Source organism: Oncorhynchus mykiss, chromosome 15 (assembly GCF_013265735.2).
Source record: "Oncorhynchus mykiss isolate Arlee chromosome 15, USDA_OmykA_1.1, whole genome shotgun sequence".
NCBI lineage: Eukaryota > Metazoa > Chordata > Actinopteri > Salmoniformes > Salmonidae > Oncorhynchus > Oncorhynchus mykiss.
The window spans coordinates 19844390-19866672 of NC_048579.1; the positions used below are offsets into that span (position 1 = coordinate 19844390).

The following is a 22283-nucleotide window of genomic DNA, read 5'->3' on the forward strand; positions in this document are numbered from 1 at the left end:
GGCAGAAAAAAACAGAGAGTTGCAGGGAACGGGCCACATAACGAAGGCCAAACGAAGGTGCCAGGGAGCTATGGATCAATCGAGGCATTGTGGAAGACGGTACTCGAGTTAAAGTCAAAGAAGCAGAACCGAGTCACACAAGCCCAAGGTCGCAGAGGTTCACCAGGGGTCAGGAGAGGGGGTGCCTTCAGAAAGTATTCATAGCCCTTGACTTATTCCACATTTTATTGTGCTCCAGCCTGAATTCAAAATTGATTAAATAGATGACAAAGTGAAAACATGTTTTTAGAAATGTTGGCAAATGTATTGAAGATAAAATACAGATATCTAATTTACATAAGTATTAACACCACTTTTAGAAGCACCTTTGGCAACGATTACAACTGTTAGTCTCTAAGAGATTTCCACACCTGGATTGTGCAACATTTGCCCACTATTCAAGCAAACTGGTTGTTGATCATTGCTAGACATTGCTAGGGACGTTACAGATACTTATGTGACTTGTTAAGCACATTTTTACTCCTGAACTTATTTAGGCCTGACATAACAAAGGGGTTAAATACTTATTGGCTCAAAACATTTCAGCTCTTAATTTTTAATTAATTTGTAATTAATTTTGAAAAACATCATTCCATTTTTACATTATGGGGTATTGTGTGTAGGCCAGTGACAAAACAAATCTAAATTCAATCCATTTTAAATTCATGCTGTAACACAGCAACATGTGGAAAAAGTAAAGGGGTGCGAATACTTTCTGAATGCACTGTATGGGCGTCACTCTCTCTGCCATGGTCTTGGCCAGCAGAACAAGGCTACAACAAGAACCAAAGGGCCCAAATTTGACATGTGTTCACAGTTCCCCAACTAGCCAACAGCCGAATGAAGTGACTAAAAAAATAGGACCTTTTCTTCACGGCTGCCGAGAGAAACCCAACATTCTTATTCTGATGGAGGGGAAAAGAACATCAGGCATTTGTCATAACTTTCATTTGGAGACCCACTTGGTGGAGACCAAGGTTTTTACAATAAGGGGCTCTTAAATTGAATCAAGTGATCAAGTTCAAACAGTTCCAAGGACTGAACTTAATGCCATAAAATGGTTACAAAAAGATTACATGCTTTTCATTTTTACTGCATTAATAATTGGGTATATCAATGCAATGTTTAGCTGGTGCAACACTACTTAATTATCCACTACCCAAAATAATCCTTTAGACTGATGATACTCAACTTTAGTAAAAACCACATGGTCAACTAAATCTAGATATCTAGAGTCTTGTACAGCAATATACATTTAGAATGACCCATTTATACGGCAACCACAGTTGGAATGACCCATTTATATGGTAACCATTGTTGGAATGTCCCATTTATATGGTAACCATGGTTGGAATGACCCATTTATATGGTAACCATTGTTGGAATGACCCATTTATATGGTAACCATTGTTGGAATGACCCATTTTATACGGTAACCATTGTTGGAATGACCCATGTTATATGGTAACCATTGTTGGAATGGCCCCTCCATCACCCACAAAACATAATGAACAAAGACAAATTCACATCCGCATTGAGGAATATGACAAACCCCCCAATTTCCTGTTCGGCTGCCGAACGCAATCTCTTTGGCTGCCGAGACCCAACCCGAGGCCCATTTCAGGAGAGTTGCTGTGTTTCTCATCAACTGACCTTCACCTATCCCCACCCTCTCATTCGCTTCTCACTTGTACAACAGCTATCTCGTCTCCGAGGCATTTCATCTAGGCCTACATCTGTGTTGTGGCGGGTGTTCTGCCAGATGAACAGGCTCCACCAGTGTGTGTGTGTTGCCAGAACAACAGAGTGGCTCCAGAGGGAAAGAAGCTTTCCAACACGCTCAGGGAGGCTGATCAAACACAGCAGTAGTGCCCCTTCACTAGGGAAAGAGAGAGAATCACAGTCCTGGGAAAAATCCCCCCCACAAACACACACATGCACAAACACACACACGCACACAAATTATGGCAGTTTGGTATTCATCCAGACAGTAATGTGCTTCACTTATTACGCTCTCCCGGAGCTGCAGGGTCTAATTTAGTGCACCTGGAAGTGAGCAGCCAACAGCCCCCCTGCTATAAAATAGGAAGACGGATTGCAGCTCTCCATGCTCTGAGAGACCAGCGCACTGGAGACAGTGTGTGTGTGTGTTTTGATGACCAAACATATCCCCAAGATGAGGAAGGGTGGAGTCTTTGGTTGGATTACTGAGGATTAACATGTAATGTTAAGGAGTTAAGAGCTTACACTTTCACTGATTGCCTATGATTGCACAACTTTCTGTTGTGGTAACCAAACTGCCCCAGGAATTCTCTACTCTAGCCCCAGATAAGTTCAGTGTAAGCCCAATTTTACCCCAAAATATCGGAACAGGACAGACGAAGGACAGCAGAGTATTTGGAGAGAGTTTATAAGACAAAGTTCAAGTATTTGTTTCTTCGGGTTCTGTTAGTCCTGTCATTACTCTTCTGTAAGTTCCTGGCCTGTATTGCGCTGTATTACATCAGACATTGATAAGGGTGTTGGAAGTTTAGGGTTCCCATCTAAATCCAAATAGACCAGGGCCCAACGTTTCTCTGTAGAGAGATGATGAGCTCACCTGATCTGGCTCGCAGTTGGCGTTGTGCTGCTGCGACGTGTCTTTCACCTGCTGCTTCTCCTCCAGACTCAGGCACAGCAGCCACGTGACCAGGCCCGCCACGAACATGCCGATGTCTGGGATGAACACACGGATGCCGTTTCCTGCATCGGCACCTCGGACACTGCACACACGGACAGAGAGAAAGAAGGAAAAATGGTAAGCCAATCAGGACAGATGAGATGAGGATAATTGCTGTGTTATTCTGTCATTTTCAGATGCAGTAGCCTATACTGTATTGTTTTATAAGGTTTCCTGTAAGTTGAGTGTCGATATTTGACGCCAGCATTGATAAAATGAAAACTGTACCAATTACGCTTCAATTGTACATTTACAATCTATGTCTTTACCACGAGACGATGGTAAACACAATGTGGTGTGGTTAAGAGCTAGTTTATATATAATGCAAAACATTCCTCTTAATGGCTTTTATGGATCATAACAAAGTAGTGTAATCGTTAAATAGTTTACAGTCTGAATTCCTCTTCTATAAATATATGGGTGCAGTATTTCCTCTTATACCTGACTGGTAACAAAATGAAGGCCAACCACATTCATTCATATTCCAATATTGTTGACAGGAATTGTTTTCTCACACAAAACACGGTGGATTGGCTATTGAAGTAAATCAGAGGCTCAATGAGGAAATGAAAAATGTAAAGGTAAACAAAGTAGGTATAAGGAAATGGCTATATAATGCCAAAGTACAGCCGGTCTATACATTGTGTACTATACATTGTCCTATACATCGTCTCTATAAAGTGTGTCCTATACATTGTGTCCTATACATTGTGTACTATACATTGTCCTATACATTGTCCTCTACATCGTATCTATACATTTTGTCCTATACATTATGTACTATACACAGTGTTTTACAGGCCTTTCTCAACCCACACCAATAAAAGCATGGCCTGTATTACATTTTTAACAAATGTCATAAAACATGTGCATTCAAACTTCCAAAACCCCCTTCGAGCTAAAATAACGCCTGAGATGAAATGAAGTTTTTACGGGTGCCCTTTGCTCAGTAGTGCACTGCACTAGCCTCTTAAAATACACTGAAAACATTTTGTTCCACAGAAAAGGCGTGAGTTATTCCCACTGTCCGCCCTGTTACAGTGCTGGTCGGCTGGTTCTTATTGCCCATGCTCTGGAACTGTATGCTGTGCTGTGTCCGTTACAGTGGGTCCAACTCTGGTCCTCCTCTATTGGCCCAAAAAACATCTCGAGTGAAATGAAACCATCCAATCTTTACCATGGCCTTCTTTCAATGCCACCGCCCCAACCCCAATTTCAATTGAAAAGTGTAACTTCTCAACTTTTCTATTTGCTCAGTAGCAACACTAGGCAGATGTGAGAGAGAGGAGAATTTTTTTTTTTTAAACAGCTGAAGTGACATTTTCAGAGAAACCTTTTGAGCTACATTTTCTGTTAGTGAATTTGGAGTGTGGGCGCACAGTGCTGGCTTCTGGCTGGTAGGGAGCTTTTCATAAGAGGCCGATGTGGGAGCACACAACACAGTACACCCTCTATGAACCAAAGACAGCTCAGGAGGCTGGTATTTCTGGTGAGTCATAGTGCAATGCACTCTGGGAGACTGTGTGATCGGGGTGGGACCTAGACATCGCCAGAGGCACGGCCAGGGACACCGTGGGAGAGCACAAGGAGCTTCACATTAGTGATGATGCTCCGAAAAAGAGCCAGGTCAAACAAGAAAAAACACATCTACATATTAGTGTGTAAACAGTCAGTTAGTTTGGAAGGGCTGACCGAGTCTAAAGGTAGAAAGATTGATAGTGAATCGGATTCTGTTATCAGTTTGAAGGCGTCAAGGAAGGCACTTTTAAAAAGCAGGTAGCCATTGCACAGGAACCTCTCCCCAAGAGGCCAATGGCAGTTGGGCCCCTGTGATGGTATTAGAAGAATTGGCTGTATAATCTCAGGATATTCAGGATGTACTGCCACGAGCAGCAGATATCTTCGTAGACAGGATATACTGCCACGAGCAGCAGATATCTCCGTAGACAGGATGTACTGCCACGAGCAGCAGATATCTCCGTAGACAGGATATACTGCCACGAGCAGCAGATATCTCCGTAGACAGGATATACTGCCACGAGCAGCAGATATCTCCGTAGACAGGATATACTGCCACAGTATAGCAGTAGATGGATATCCGAGTTTTCGCATGCTTGTTTTGCTTTGTTGTTGTGTTGCATAAAACTTTAAACAAATGTTTGGATTCCCATGGTGCTCGCTCCGCATGAACCCCTACTGTCAAAGGCGAGTGGCCAGGGGAGGGCACAGACGCAGACGCTTTGAACCGAGCGATATATGCCTTCGTAAAACATTCATAAGCTTCAGGCGGCGCTAGTTAACACACTAGATAAAAACACATGAAAAAAACGGGGGCCCAAATAGCAGAGTCAACAAAAGCTCTTTGTAATGAAGCCTCTCTGTGTCTAAACGGTTTGCTTCTCTCTCGCCGTTTAAAGCGTCTTTCATCTCAGTCCTGCTCATAAAGACAGAGCTGTGGAGTTGAGAGCTGGCAACAGAAACCCTTGCACATGGCATTGATTTGGGACCAAAGATAATAACGGGTGTGATAAATAACCACCTTTAACCATCTCTACTCCAGGAAGCGGCATTAAAGGGGAGGCCATCAAAGTGGCTTGATGAACTGTACAGATTTAGCCTGTCAGTCTCATCTCTAGAAAGATATCTTGTCTTCATAGACAAAGAAAAAAAACATAGAAATGTAACTGGTTGATGGATACAGTGACAGGCTGCTACCGAGAGTGAACAGAGCTATCTGTTGACTGGCAGTTCTTTTCGGAAGCCATAACAAAATGTTGCACTAGCTAGCGAGCTAACTCGATTTAGGTATTATGAAAGACTAACTGGCACTGGACTTGAGGCCTTGAGGACACACTGGCACGTCTATCAATAGGGCATAGGAGTAGACTATGGGCCCCTGGCTCTCCAGGGTGCCCGGCAGGGCTCCAACACACCAAGGTGCCAGGGAGGGAATAGACAGCTCAGAGTACGGCCAAGACGAGGTTGTTCAAACTAATAACACAAACCTGGGATATGGAGTTCAACCTGAATCCTAGAAAGTCTTCAACACAACTATTTGCATTTACAGTAACTTAACCATTTCAAAATAAACATGTCGTCTAGTTTTGAAGATATCAAAACTACCCACATCAGAATAGAAAGAACTTCAATTCATAGAGGCCTAATAATAATAATATGATTTTAAGAAAATTACTCCAATCACAATGACAAACTTAGAATGATCAAGGATCTAGATCTTAGAAGATTATTTCTCTTGGTGTTTTTTTAATTGTTAAAATAGCTTAGAAGATCCTAAAAGATCTTGGAGGACTTTGCGTTCACCTACTTCCACTATTGTACCTTTTGTTTGCTCTACACCACCCAGTAACACCCAGTATCACCCAGTATCCAGTCAATGCATGTTCCATCAACTGTACGTTAAGAGATGTTGGATGTAATGAGGATTTGTGGGATACATTTTTCATCCATTATCCTGTGTGTGTGTTTGAATGCACATCTTAACCACAGAGGAGATTACTTTCCCATTAACCCTAATTAAAACATTCCGCACGGGCATGCCAGCACGTCACTCGACATGCCAAATGTATTTAATTCGCAAATCCACAAAAACATGATCTGCGTTCTCCCCTCTTTCAATCACAGTCAACTACAACTCAATCATTCAACAACTTGCATTGGGACATGGAACATGTTAACAAATGCACTGTGAAAACTCATTAAATACAATTTCCCAAAGAGGAATCTCATTAATTCATTGATTTCGGTACCAGAACACCCCATGAGAGTGATAATATGGAGTCCATGACCCAATAATGACAGACCACTAAGATCATTGACTGGAGGACATCTGAGAGAATAGCTTTGAAATTCCTGACTGAACGTATCTCAACGACCTAGCGGGATATCTGGTTGTCCCATAATCCAATCAGATCTCTCGTGCAAGTTCCTAATGAATTATTGCGGGTTTCCACTATTGTTGCGTCCAGGTCCATCAAATTGAATCAACTTGTATTTGTCACATGCGCCGAATACAACAGGTTACAACCACCACAGTGAAATGCTTACTTACAAGCTCTTTCCCAACGATGCAGAGTTCAAGAAGAAGAAGAAAAACATGTAAACACATGAGAAATACAACATATAAGAATGAAGGAGTACCAATACCATATCAATGTGCAGGAATATGTGGTAATTGAGGTAGATATGTAAAGTGCATTCGGAAAGTATTCAGACCCCTTGACTTTTTCCACATTTCGTTACGTTACAGCCTTATTCTAAAATGGATTACATCGTGTGTCCCCCTCATCAATCTACACACAATACACCATAATGACAGAGCAAAACTCTTTTCTTTTTTTTAGCTAAATTCTTACAAATAAAAAACTGATATCACATTTACATAAGTATTCAGACTCTTTACTTTGTTGAAGCACCTATGGCAGCAATTACAGCCTTGAGTCTTGGGTACGAAGCTACAAGCTTGGCACACCTGTATTTGGGGAGTTTCTCCCATTCTTCTCTGCAGATCCATCAAGCTCTGTCAGGTTGGATGGGGAGCATCGCTGCACAACTATTTTCAGGTGTCTTCACAGATGTTCGATCGGGTTCAAGTCCAGGCTCTGGTTGGGCCATTCAAGGACATTCAGAGACTTATCCCGAAGTCAATCCTGCGTTGTCTTGGCTGTCAGGATGCACCTGAGCTCAATTTCGAGTCTCATAGCAAAGGGTCTGAATACTAATGTAATAATGTATTTCTGCTTTTTGTTTTATATACATTTGCAAACATTTCTAAAAACCTGCTTTCACTTTGTCATTATGGGAGATTGATGAGGGGAAAAAATGATTTAATCCATTTTAGAAGACGGCTGTAACGTAGCAAAATGTGGAAAAACTCAAGGGGCCTGAATACTTTCCGAATGCACTGTACACATACAATTGCTTGGAGATAGAAGCTGTCTCAGATCTTGTTGGTATGAGACCTGATGCTCTGGTACCGCTTGGGTGGATGGAGTCCTTGGTAAGTTTCTGGGCTTTCCGTAGACACATCAGAGCTGGGAGAGCATGTCGTTCATCAAAGGAAATGGAGGAAATGTGAACACAGATCATATTTAACAATTATGTGGATAAGTCGGTAGCCCAGGAGTTATGTGGCTGGGGTGGATTTAAGTATGGAGAAAAACAACCCAGGTTTAAGTGCTTTGATACCTATACTTTGAAAGGATTGTCTGTGAGCCACGGATTTGTGCATGATCAGCATACGATTCTGATCCAAGCCTTTAGCCGCACGGCTTCAGTAGACTGTTTAACATGAATAGCATAATCATCAGCTAGTATCCAAATGTCCTGAATATCATGGGGACCTTACACGCACACAAAATGTGGTTATGTTTATGGAATCCAAACATAAATAGATGGCATTTCTGGAGATGGTTAATTGACATAAGCAAAGATGTATTTACGAGTGTCAGGGGGCAAGGTGCTCTCTTTATTTTGAGTTTCTGGAGCAGACCATCTCCTGCCACACACAGACGGACGGACGGACGGACGGACGGACACACACAAAAAACTGACTGCAATGCCAAGATCTTCACGTAGCCTAGGCCACTGGTATTGTTTTGAACCACTTTAAAAATAAACGTATTGTTATTCAAGGCTGTTTTATGATACTGTAATCAATATGAAGAATCTATTTAGTTACGGACGGACGGACGGACACACACACACAGACAGACAGACAGACAGACAGACAGACAGACAGACAGACAGACAGACAGACAGACAGACAGACAGACAGACAGACAGACAGACAGACACACACACACACACACACACACACACACACACACACACACACACACACACACACACACACACACACACACACACACACACACACACACACACATGCCAACTCCAGCTCCCAAATGGCAAGAATAAACTGTTCCTGTGCCATTGAAACTGTGATTCCTTCAAACAATCTGCCAATTGTCATTTAGAAAACCCCACTTTAACATACAGTAATATCCATGTCAGGCTGAACGACACACAACTAGAATGGTTCAAACGTAATTCAATTCATCATCAAGCTTCGAGGGGAACGATAATAACAAGGGAGGGTTAATGGTAAACGGTTGTGCCGCCATCCTCTCATATAGCATATAAAAACCTGAAAGCCGATGCCCTGGTCGACTGTTCCTGTGCTTAGGGAAACCACAGCTAACGGGATGATTAGGAAGCCAACACACAGACAGACTGCAATTGTCGACTTAGGGCCTTGAGGCCTCAGGAAGGTTGAAGGAAGGTTGTGGGAAGGATGAGCTGTTTGCAAAGTGACACACATAATGGCAGAGATAGGTCTTCACCAGAAGCCAGCATGGTGTGGTAACTGTTATATGGCATCCAGTTATAAAACACACACTAAAAAAGGGTCCCATCCAGTCGAGGAGGTGATACATAGGAAGGACAATGTTTTCTACTACTGTCTGAGACGCTACATTTTTCGGAGAAAGTATTCCAATATCGATGAACATTGCCGCTAAAACTGTGAAATGTCACTCCGGCAGCACAAAGAATGTGCAGAGGGTCACAACACTGGTCACACCACTGGCCGACACAGGGGCCTAATGATGGAACTCAACCAATCACGTCCAGCATATTAAAAGAAGACTGTACCACAAGGGGTTAAGGAGGGTAGTCTGGATATGTTTACTAGAACTACTTCCTCACAAAATGGAGGACAGGTCGTGAGTATGATTCATTTAGCCCCGCTGTTTGCTCTGAGTCATCGAGCAGGGGGGAAGGAGGGAGAAAAAGCCACAATTCACAGGAAGCAACCAGAGGCACAGACGACCAAATAAGACAGTACGACCCGTTTTTCTTCTTATACCTCTGTCCGTCGCTTGTACAATAACTTTTTGGTGTAAGCCTTGAGGAACATGTTTAGCTTATTCATTCTCGAATACAAAAAAGATATAGTTGTTGACTACCGAAGAAGGGAAAGTTAAAGTTGTGAATGCAACAGGTGACACGTGGTTGTAACAGGTGGTTCATACTCAATTACAACAGGTGTTCCTACCGATCTGTTCTAGGCAAAATCTTGATCCCCGCCGACAATATCCTGCTTATCTGGTTGTCTGGTACTGTATCTCTCAGGACATTCAACACTTCCTCCTCACTTCATCTTTAATCCCCTGTAAATCCCTTTAACCGGCTTGTTTCAAGTCGGCCAATATGCTCTGGGCCGTCGCTAGACAGCAATTACGCCTTAATTGTTTGTACAGTAAACAGAGGACGTTTGGCGCGTCGCCACCGGCAGCCCTCAGAGTACAGCGCAGTCCTGGCGAGGTCCGGGCAAGGCTGGCAGCGTCCACAGAGTACCACAGACCGTCAGGCACACTGTCGGGCCAAGAGAAACAGGGCAGCACAGTGGCACGATTCAGGCCTCACATATCACTGGTTTATATTCCAGGCCAGCACCTGGCCGGCTGGCAATATCCAGCCCAACATTATTAAAGACCTGGAGTTTAACAACTGATTTGAGAATTATACATTAGAGGGTGGAAAATGTTCTGTGACCCCGTGTTTAACAGAAATACATGTGTAATTAATAGATTAGGGTATTTGTGGAGCAGTAGATTATACTCAAGAGATGTATATGGTAAATAGATGGTGGCAGCACTGAGTAGACTTCATTGAGGAACAAGGAACAGTCACAGCTCTGAAATAGTCCACCTGCTCCAACCCAGACAGCTCTTGGAAATCTGACTAGATTTATCCATCTCAGCTACTGTACGCTAGTTTGGGTGTGTGAACATGACTCTTTTTCCCCAAATAACAACAACATAGTATAGAAATGTCACAGTTCAAAGCACCATCATGCAGTATGTAAACTGTTGGATTGTGTAGTAGTCAGAGGAACAGAAAGCAGACACTGGAGTCTTTGAGTGCGCTGGGTTTCACCACGTAAAACGTTTCACAGACTAAACAGTAGTCGTTACAAAATCAAACCACATCTGGAGATATTCCCTGATTCTATCAGGGAATAGGATTCTAGAAATGTTGCACAATACTCAGCTGCCCTCGGAACAATAGTGAGGGGATGTCGATATGATAGAGAGGAAATCTTGTTTCATTGTAGACAATGAAACAAGAGTAAATAACATAAGATACAAAAGCCCAGTTTGACTTAACACGCACAAACATCAGATTGTGAACATGATCCTAAGCTTATCTCCATGTGAAAGGAAACAAAATGGACTTTTACCTCGATGCACCAACCACTACAAAACATGGTTATGGGTATTATGGGTAGAAGGCTCCCAAAGAGGAATAGAGAAGGACATAAGTGCTGCCCTGAAGCGACGATGGAGATCACATGACGGAGGTCACTTGCTTAATACATACAGTGCCTTCAGAAAGTATTCACACCCCTTGACTTATTCCACATTTTTTTTGTGTTTCAGACTGAATTTAAAATGGATAAAAAAAAATGTTTTTTACACATCTACACACAATACCCCATAGTGAAAACGTGTTTTTCAAATTGTTTGCAAATATATTGAAAATGAAATACAGAAATACAATGTGCATCAGTATTCACACCCCTTTCCTATGACACTCGAAGTTGAGCGCAAGTGCATCCAATTTCCTTTTGATCATCCTTGAGAAGTCACTACAACTTGATTAGAGTCCATCTGTATCCAATTCAACTGTGGACATGATTTAGAAAGAAACACACCTGTCTATATAAGGTCCCACAGTTGACAGTGCATCCAAGGAACTGTCTGTAGATCTCAGAGATTGCGATGAGGTATATATCTGGGGAAGGGTTTCAAACAATTTCCAAGAGCATGGTGGTCTCCATCATTGGGAAATTAAAAAAATATGGAACTACCCAGACTTCTTAGAGCTAGCTGTCCAACCAAACTGAGCCACTGGGCAAGAAGGTCTTTGGTCAGAGAGGTGACCAAGAACCCAATGACCACCCTGACAGAACTACAGAGTTCCTTGGCTGAGATGGGAGAACCTATAGCACTTCACCAATCTGGGCTTTATGGGAGAGTTGCCAGGCGGAAGCAACTCCTGAGAAAAAGGGCACATGAGAGCACACCTGGAGTTTGCAAAAGGGCACATCAAAGACTCAGAGCATAAGACAAAATATTCTATGATATGATGAGACAGAAATATAACTCTTTGGCCTGAATGCAAAGCGCTATATCTGGAGAAAACCAGGCACGGCACAGCTCATCACCCATCATCCCTACCGTGAAGCATTGTGCTGACAGCATCATGCTATGGGAAAGTATTTTCAGCAGATAGAGGGAACAATGAATGAAGTCAAATACAGGCAAATTCTTAATGACAACCTGGTTCAGAGTGCAAACAACCTTAGACTGTGGCGAAGATTTACGTTCCAACAGGACAATGACCCCAAGCATACAGCCAAAGCAATGCTGGAGTGGCTTCAGACATGAATCCCATTGACAATCTGTGAAAAGATTGCTGTTCACCGCCGCTCCCCGTCTAACTTAACTGAGCTTGAGAAAATCTGGAAGGAAGAATGGGAGAAAATCCACAAATACAGATGTGCAAAGCTGGTACAGACATACCCAAAAGGACTCAAAGCTGTAATCGCCGCCAAGCGTGATTCTACAAAGTATTGACTCAGGTGTGTGAATACTAACAGTACCAGTCAAAAGTTTGGACACACCTACTCATTCAAGGGTTTTTCTTTATTTTTACTATTTTCTACTTTGTATAATAATAGTGAAGACACATATGGAATCATGTAGTAACCAAAATATATTTTATATTTGAGATTCTTCAAAGTAGCCACCCTTTGCCTTGATGACATCTTTGCACACTCTTGACATTATCTCAACCAGCTTCATGAGGTAGTCACCTGGAATGCATTTCAATTAACAGGTGTGCCTTGTTAAAAGTTAATTTGTGGAATTTCTTTCCTTCTTAATGTGTTTGAGCCAATCAATTGTGTTGTGACAAGGTAGCAGTGGTATATAGAAGATAGCCTTGTTTGGTAAAATACCAAGTCCATATTACGGCAAGAACAGCTCAAATAATCAAAGAGAAACGAAAGTCCATCATTACTTTAAGACATAAAGATCAGTCAATACGGAACACTTCAAAAATGTTAAAAGTTTCTTCAAGTGCAGTCGCAAAAACCATCAGAGTTACCTTTGCTACAGAGGATAAGTTCATTACAGTTACCAGCCTCAGAAATTGCAGCCCAAATAAATGTTTCACATAGTTCAAGTAACAGACACATCTCAACATCAGCTGTTCAGAGGAATCTGCGTGAATCAGGCCTTCATGGTCGAATTGCTGCAAAGAAACCACAACTAAAGGACACCAATAACAAGAAGAGACTTGCTTCTTCCTAGGTTTTGGCCTTTCTAGGGAGTTTTTCCTAGCCACCGTGCTTCTACACCTGCATTGCTTGCTGTTTGGGGTTTTAGGCTGGGTTTCTGTACATCACTTTGAGATATCAGCTGATGTAAGAAGGGCTATATAAATACATTTGATTTGATTTGATTAGACACGTGAAAATCTGTAATTTGGTTTGACGAGTCCTAATTTGAGATTTTTGTCTCCAACCACCGTGTCTTTGTGAGATGCAGAGTAGGTGAACAGACGATATCCGCATGTGTGGTTCCCACCATGAGGCATGGAAAAGGAGGCGTGGTGGTGTGGGGGTGCATTGCTGGTGACACTGTCAGTAATTTATTTAGAATTCAAGGCACACTTAACCAGCATGTCTACCACAGCATTCTACAGTGATACGCCATCCCATCTGGTTTGCGGTTTAGTCACACTATATCATTTGTTTTTCAACAGGACACTTCCAGGCTGTGTACGGGCTATTTGACCAAGGAGAGTAATGGAGTGCTGCATCAGATGACCTGGCCTCCACAAGGCAAAGGGTGGCTACTTTGAAGAATCTAAAATCTAAAATATATTTTGATATATTTTCACACTTTTTTGGTTACTACATGATTCATATGTGTTATTTCATAGTTTTTATGTCTTCACTATTATTCTACAATGTAGTAAAACAGTAAAATAAAGAACAACCCTTGAATGAGTAGGTGTGTCCAAACCTTTGAATGGAACTGTATGTAAATGCGATATTTATGTGTTTCATTTTCATTAAATTTGCAAACATTTCTAAACATGTTTACACTTTGTCATCATGGCGCATTGTTTGTAGATGGGTGAGAAAGAAAAAGTTTTATCCATATTGAATTCAGGCTGTAACAAAACAAAATGTGGAATAAGTCTCGGGGTATGAATACTTTCTGAAGGCACTGTACAGTACATTCCTCTCAACAAATCTCCATTCTCATGTGGTTATTCTAGGTGCAACACATTTCCTATGGGAACCAGTGACCACATTTCAAGCTTTTATGCCCATTGTTAGTAAGAAATCTTTCCTGCAGAAAATAAACCATTTATGTAGACCAGCTTGACCGACTCTGCCAAGGAAAGAAACAATGAAATACAAAATGAGATGGGTAAATTCCACGCTGTTATTCCCCTCACTGTTGCGTCACACGGTTGAACGTCAGCCAAGAGGACCCAGCTCATTCCAAGCCAATTCATCTCACTCTACTGAGGGGAACACAACAGCAACTGTGCGTTACAGTGAATACATCAAAGTCTAACTTAAATCTAGTTAAGTTTTTAATTTGACAGAAAGGGTTGTCCTTTTTTTATAAACCTAGAAATGTGGATGCCAGACACTGATGTTGACCCTGACAGAAAGGTCTTTGTTACACAGAAATCTACATGATAGACAGTGACGTTTCCTCGCCTCTCCACAGTTTGAATCAGCTACTGTCTGACTGTTAGTTAAGGGCTTGTAAGTAAGTATTTCAAGGTGATACCTGTTGTATTTGGTGCATGTGACAAATAACATGTCATTTGATTTTGATTAACACTAACGTATGGTGCTGATAACAGAGCAGACAGACGGTCATATTACGTAAACTACTAATACTACTGTTTGGCTATAGGCTCCAGCCAGGTACATGACTCGTACCGAAGCCCCAGCCTCCTGCCAAACACACACACTCACAACCTCTTCCCAGCCAGCCAGGTTAAATTACAATCAAAATGGTGTAACGATTGTCTTTGGGTGAAAGAGAGGAGGACCAAGATGCAGCATGATGATAATCCATATTTAATGGGAACACTTAAACACCGAACAAAAACAACAAACCGACAAAAGGAACGAAGATGAAACAGTCCCGTAACGTGAACCCTAAACACTGGAACACTGGAACAGGAACAATTACCCACAAAATACCCAAAGAATATGGCTGCCTAAATATGGTTCCCAATCAGAGACAACGATAGACAGCTGCCTCTAATTGAGAACCAATCTAGGCAACCATAGACTTACAAAAACACCTAGAATAGAAAACACCCCCATAAACATACAAAACCCCTAGAGAAAACAAAACACATACATCACCCATGTCACACCCTGACCTAACCAAAATAACAAAGAAAACAAAGAATACTAAGGTCAGGGTGTGACAAATGGGGCAAAGCTGGAATGCCGTAACTACCGAAAAGTACTGTAGTTCAGACACACTGCTTCGCCGTGAAATAATATGACAGACTAGTAGTCAATGAAAACTAGACCAATAACCAGTATCAAGAAAATAAAGATTTACACATTTACACCTGGCCTCATACACTTGAAAGTGTGACTAACAACCTTTCCACACAATTACATAGACATTCTGATTCATTTTTTATGTAACACAAAAAAGTTGATTTCCCCAAGATTCTTTGATAAGTCCCCTGGAAAGGACACTAGTGTCACATTCATTTGGAGCTTCCTTTGTCTGTAATGGTCCTCCCTCATTACAGTCGTTCCCAGTCTCACTTTCCAGTGCTGTATGTCATGTGAAACAGGAGCTCCATTAAGGGGCTAGGCCACTCCAGAGCCGGGTGTAAGTAGGACCCATCACTCAGTGGGCTCCACAGGCTCCTGTCTGGTACACATTCATCACTGTCACTCAACTGTCTCCCAGACTCCCACAAAGCAACAGGAGGAGAGGCGCCGTAGCAGCAGCAGCAGCATCAGGGCTGAGACAGACCAGAGCGGGAGAGACTACAAGAACACAGATGACGCTTAAACCAACTTTAAACCTAAAACTGACACTTACCTTAACCCTAACCTTAACCATACTCTTAACCCTAAACCTAAACCTAACCCTAAACTTAATGGGATACTTTGGGATTTTAGCAATGATGCCCTTTATCTACTTCCCCAGAGACAGATGAACTAGGGGATACCATTTTTATGTCTCGGTGTCCAGTAAGAAGGAAGTTATAGGTAGTTTCAAAAACCATTGCTAACTGCTAGCATGCTAGTAGATACTCATAGACTTCCCGTCAATGGGTATCTGCTAGCGTGCTCGTAGAGGCCAATAGACTTCCAATAGACTTCCAGTCTTGAATAGACTGAGAACTGTGTTTACAGTGTGACATCATAAGTTGAGCAAATATCTGTTATAAATCTGCTATTAGTGTGCAAAAGGTCAGGCATATTTGCCAAATGATATCAACAAGACCACGACGACTTGCAGACTTGTTTTTGAGTTGCTGTGCGTTTTGTTGCCAACCTGTTTTGCTACCTGACAAATGTACGGTTTTTACTTTTTAATTACCGTTTATATTTTTGTTTTTTCCTACTCAACTTTTTCACTCCGGACGCTTTATCTGGACACGATTCGTCAGGACCTCCAACAGCCGAAGCTAAGTAGTAACATTAACATGATGCCTTCTAATTGTAGTCGCTGTACTCGCCTTACGGCGAGGATAGCTGTGCTACAAGCCCAGCTTCAGACGCAATCGCTAGGCAAGGGTAATTTCAGTGTAGGAAAGGATGAGACCGCGTCTGTGCCACCAGTAAGTACAGATAGTAGTATAAATCCCCTGGCACAGTCCCCGCAGCCGGACAACTTTCTCACGGTTTCTGGAAGGAAATGCTGTAGGAACGCTCAACCGGTGTCGCTCATTCAGCCGACAGAAACTTTCAACCGGTTTTCCCCATTAAGCAGCGGGTCGGAGTCAGAGGCCGAGTCTTCTCTGGTCTCTACTCCTCCCGTTACGGGGTCTGAGACGCCGAAGCTTCCCACCATTAGCTCTGACAAATTGAAAACTCTAGTCATTGGCGACTCCATTACCCGCAGTATTAGACTTGAGAATCATCCAGCGATCATACACTGTTTACCGGGGGGCAGGGCTACCGACGTTAAGGCTAATCTGAAGATGGTGCTGGCTAAAGCTAAAACTGGCGAGTGTAGAGAGTATAGAGATATTGTTATCCACGTCGGCACCAACGATGTTAGGATGAAACAGTCAGAGATCACCAAGCGCAACATAGCTTCTGCGTGTAAATCAGCTAGAAAGATGTGTCGGCATCGAGTAATTGTCTCTGGCCCCCTCCCAGTTAGGGGGAGTGATGAGCTCTACAGCAGAGTCTCACAACTCAATCGCTGGTTGAAAACTGTTTTCTGCCCCTCCCAAAAGATAGAATTTGTAGATAATTGGCCCTCTTTCTGGGACTCGCCCACAAACAGGACCAAGCCTGACCTGCTGAGGAGTGACGGACTCCATCCTAGCTGGAGGGGTGCTCTCATTTTATCTACCAACATAGACAGGGCTCTAACTCCTCTAGCTCCACAATGAAATAGGGTGCAGGCCAGGCAGCAGGCTGTTAGCCAGCCTGCCAGCATAGTGGAGTCTGCCACTAGCACAGTCAGTGTAGTCAGCTCAGCTATCACCATTGAGACCGTGTCTGTGCCTCGACCTAGGTTGGGCAAAACTAAACATGGCGGTGTTCGCCTTAGAAATCTCACTAGGATAAAGACCACCTCCATTCCTGTCATTATTGAAAGAGATCATGATACCTCACATCTCAAAATAGGGCTACTTAATGTTAGATCCCTTACTTCAAAGGCAATTATAGTCAATGAACTAATCACTGATCATAATCTTGATGTGATTGGCCTGACTGAAACCTGGCTTAAGCCTGATGAATTTACTGTGTTAAATGAGGCCTCACCTCCTGGCTACACTAGTGACCATATCCCCCGTGCATCCCGCAAAGGCGGAGGTGTTGCTAACATTTACGATAGCAAATTTCAATTTACAAAAAAAAAAATGACGTTTTCGTCTTTTGAGCTTCTAGTCATGAAATCTATGCAGCCTACTCAATCACTTTTTATAGCTACTGTTTACAGGCCTCCTGGGCCATATACAGCGTTCCTCACTGAGTTCCCTGAATTCCTATCGGACCTTGTAGTCATAGCGGATAATATTCTAATCTTTGGTGACTTTAATATTCACATGGAAAAGTCCACAGACCCACTCCAAAAGGCTTTCGGAGCCATCATCGACTCAGTGGGTTTTGTCCAACATGTCTCTGGACCCACTCACTGTCACAGTCATACGCTGGACCTAGTTTTGTCCCATGGAATAAATGTTGTGGATCTTAATGTTTTTCCTCATAATCCTGGACTATCGGACCACCATTTTATTACGTTTGCAATTGCAACAAATAATCTGCTCAGACCCCAACCAAGGATCATCAAAAGTCGTGCTATAAATTCACAGACAACACAAAGATTCCTTGATGTCCTTCCAGACTCCTTCTGCCTACCCAAGGACGCCAGAGGACAAAAATCAGTTAACCACCTAACTGAGGAACTCAACTTAACCTTGCGCAATACCCTAGATGCAGTTGCACCCCTAAAAACTAAAAACATTTCTCATAAGAAACTAGCTCCCTGGTACACAGAAAATACCCGAGCTCTGAAGCAAGCTTCCAGAAAATTGGAACGGAAATGGCGCCACACCAAACTGGAAGTCTTCCGACTAGCTTGGAAAGACAGTACTGTGCAGTACCGAAGAGCCCTTACTGCTGCTCGATCATCCTATTTTTCTAACTTAATTGAGGAAAATAAGAACAATCCGAAATTCCTTTTTGATACTGTCGCAAAGCTAACTAAAAAGCAGCATTCCCCAAGAGAGGATGACTTTCACTTTAGCAGTGATAAATTCATGAACTTCTTTGAGGAAAAGATTATGATTATTAGAAAGCAAATTACGGACTCTTCCTTAAATCTGCGTATTCCTTCAAAGCTCAGTTGTCCTGAGTCTGCACAACTCTGCCAGGACCTAGGATCAAGAGAGACACTCAAGTGTTTTAGTACTATATCTCTTGACACAATGATGAAAATAATCATGGCCTCTAAACCTTCAAGCTGCATACTGGACCCTATTCCAACTAAACTACTGAAAGAGCTGCTTCCTGTGCTTGGCCCTACTATGTTGAACATAATAAACGGCTCTCTATCCACCGGATGTGTACCAAACTCATTAAAAGTGGCAGTAATAAAGCCTCTCTTGAAAAAGCCAAACCTTGACCCAGAAAATATAAAAAACTATCGGCCTATATCGAATCTTCCATTCCTCTCAAAAATTTTAGAAAAGGCTGTTGCGCAACAACTCACTGCCTTCCTGAAGACAAACAATGTATACGAAATGCTTCAGTCTGGTTTTAGACCCCATCATAGCACTGAGACGGCACTTGTGAAGGTGGTAAATGACATTTTAATGGCATCGGACCGAGGCTCTGCATCTGTCCTCGTGCTCCTAGACCTTAGTGCTGCTTTTGATACCATCGATCACCACATTCTTTTGGAGAGATTGGAAACCCAAATTGGTCTACACGGACAAGTTCTGGCCTGGTTTAGATCTTATCTGTCGGAAAGATATCAGTTTGTCTCTGTCAATGGTCTGTCCTCTGACAAATCAACTGTAAATTTCGGTGTTCCTCAAGGTTCCGTTTTAGGACCACTTTTGTTTTCACTATATATTTTACCTCTTGGGGATGTTATTCGAAAACATAATGTTAACTTTCACTGCTATGCAGATGACACACAGCTGTACATTTCAATTAAACATGGTGAAGCCCCAAAATTGCCCTTGCTAGAAGAATGTGTTTCAGACATAAGGAAGTGGATGGCTGCAAACTTTCTACTTTTAAACTCGGACAAAACAGAGATGCTTGTTCTAGGTCCCAAGAAACAAAGAGATCTTCTGTTGAATCTGACAATTAATCTTAATGGTTGTACAGTCGTCTCAAATAAAACTGTGAAGGACCTCGGCGTTACTCTGGACCCTGATCTCTCTTTTGAAGAACATATCAAGACCATTTCAAGGACAGCTTTTTTCCATCTACGAAACATTGCAAAAATCAGGAACTTTCTGTCCAAAAATGATGCAGAAAAATTAATCCATGCTTTTGTCACTTCCAGGTTAGACTACTGCAATGCTCTACTTTCCGGCTACCCGGATAAAGCACTAAATAAACTTCAGTTAGTGCTAAATACGGCTGCTAGAATCCTGACTAGAACCAAAAAATTTGATCATATTACTCCAGTGCTAGCCTCTCTACACTGGCTTCCTGTCAAAGCAAGGGCTGATTTCAAGGTTTTACTGCTAACCTACAAAGCATTACATGGGCTTGCTCCTATCTATCTCTCTGATTTGGTCCTGCCGTACATACCTACACGTACGCTACGGTCACAAGACGCAGGCCTCCTAATTGTCCCTAGAATTTTTAAGCAAACAGCTGGAGGCAGGGCTTTCTCCTATAGAGCTCCATTTTTATGGAACGGTCTGCCTACCCATGTCAGAGACGCAAACTCGGTCTCAACCTTTAAGTCTCTACTGAAGACTCATCTCTTCAGTGGGTCATATGATTGAGTGTAGTCTGGCCCAGGAGTGGGAGGTTGAACGGAAAGGCTCTGGAGCAACGAACCACCCTTGCTGTCTCTGCCTGGCCGGTTCCCCTCTTTCCACTGGGATTCTCTGCCTCTAACCCTATTACAGGGGCTGAGTCACTGGCTTTACTGGGGCTCTCTCATGCCGTCCCTGGAGGAGGTGCGTCACCTGAGTGGGTTGAGTCACTGATGTGGTCATCCTGTCTGGGTTGGCGCTCCCCCCCCCCCCTTAAGTTGTGCCGTGGCGGAGGTCTTTGTGGGCTATACTCAGCCTTGTCTCAGGATGGTAAGTTGGTGGTTGAAGATATCCCTCTAGTGGTGTGGGGGCTGTGCTTTGGCAAAGTGGGTGGGGTTATATCCTTCCTGTTTGGCCCTGTCCGGGGGTGTCCTCGGAGTGGGCCACAGTGTCTCCTGACCCCTCCTGTCTCAGCCTCCAGTATTTATGCTGCAGTAGTTTATGTGTCGGGGGGCTAGGGTCAGTTTGTTATATCTGGAGTACTTCTCCTGTCCTATTCGGTGTCCTGTGTGAATCTAAGTGTGCGTTCTCTAATTCTCTCCTTCTCTCTTTCTCTCTCTCGGAGGACCTGAGCCCTAGGACCATGCCCCAGGACTACCTGACATGATGACTCCTTGCTGTCCCCAGTCCACCTGGCTGTGCTGCTGCTCCAGTTTCAACTGTTCTGCCTTATTATTATTCGACCATGCTGATCATTTATGAACATTTGAACATCTTGGCCATGTTCTGTTATAATCTCCACCCGGCACAGCCAGAAGAGGACTGGCCATCCCACATATGCTCTCTCTAATTCTCTCTTTCTTTCTCTCTCTCGGAGGACCTGAGCCCTAGGACCATGCCCCAGGACTACCTGACATGATGACTCCTTGCTGTCCCCAGTCCACCTGACTGTGCTGCTGCTCCAGTTTCAACTATTCTGCCTTATTATTATTCGACCATGCTGGTCATTTATGAACATTTGAACATCTTGACCATGTTTTGTTATAATCTCCACCCGGCACAGCCAGAAGAGGACTGGCCACCCCACATAGCCTGGTTCCTCTCTAGGTTTCTTCCTAGGTTTTGGCCTTTCTAGGGAGTTTTTCCTAGCCACCGTGCTTCTTCACCTGCATTGCTTGCTGTTTGGGGTTTTAGGCTGGGTTTCTGTACAGCACTTTGAGATATCAGCTGATGTACGAAGGGCTATATAAAATAAATTTGATTTGATTAGGCTAAGCCCCATATGTCACCAGAAGTAGTAATTTCACAGACAGACAGACACAGACAGACAGACAGACAGACAGACAGACAGACAGAGAGGACCATGGAGAGGGCTGTTATAGTTACCACCCAACGAGCCTTGCTGGGAACTCCCTCTCTCCCAGACAAAATTACAATATCACTGTATCCAACACCTGAGGAATGCCAGCAGCTTCCCTCATGGTGGCATTACCGTGACTCTAAACATTCGGGTTGGCTCTTTCCCCCATTTGCTGTTTCTTTAACCCAGTAAGCAGTAACACTTTCCAATGCTTGGAAGGTGACATCACCGCACCTGTAGCTATGGATCACCTCAGGAACCACGAAATGGCTCTGCTAGTTAGCCTAGCACACAGACGCAGCACAGCGCAGAAGACTGGGCAAATTTACTATGTTTACGCCACACATGCTGTAAGGATATGTGCGAAAGTTATACAACCATAAT

At 43.0% G+C, this 22283-nt stretch overlaps 1 protein-coding gene across 1 annotated transcript in view; it reads right to left on the reverse strand.

The window, feature by feature from the left end:
- LOC110490939 (piezo-type mechanosensitive ion channel component 2) overlaps positions 1–22283 on the reverse strand; it is a 159715-nt gene that overhangs the window by 70939 nt on the left and 66493 nt on the right. Inside the window, exon 5 of the mRNA XM_036944026.1 lies at positions 2639–2801. Coding sequence (XP_036799921.1) covers positions 2639–2801 — 163 coding nt within the window. The remainder of the gene's footprint in view (positions 1–2638; positions 2802–22283) is intronic.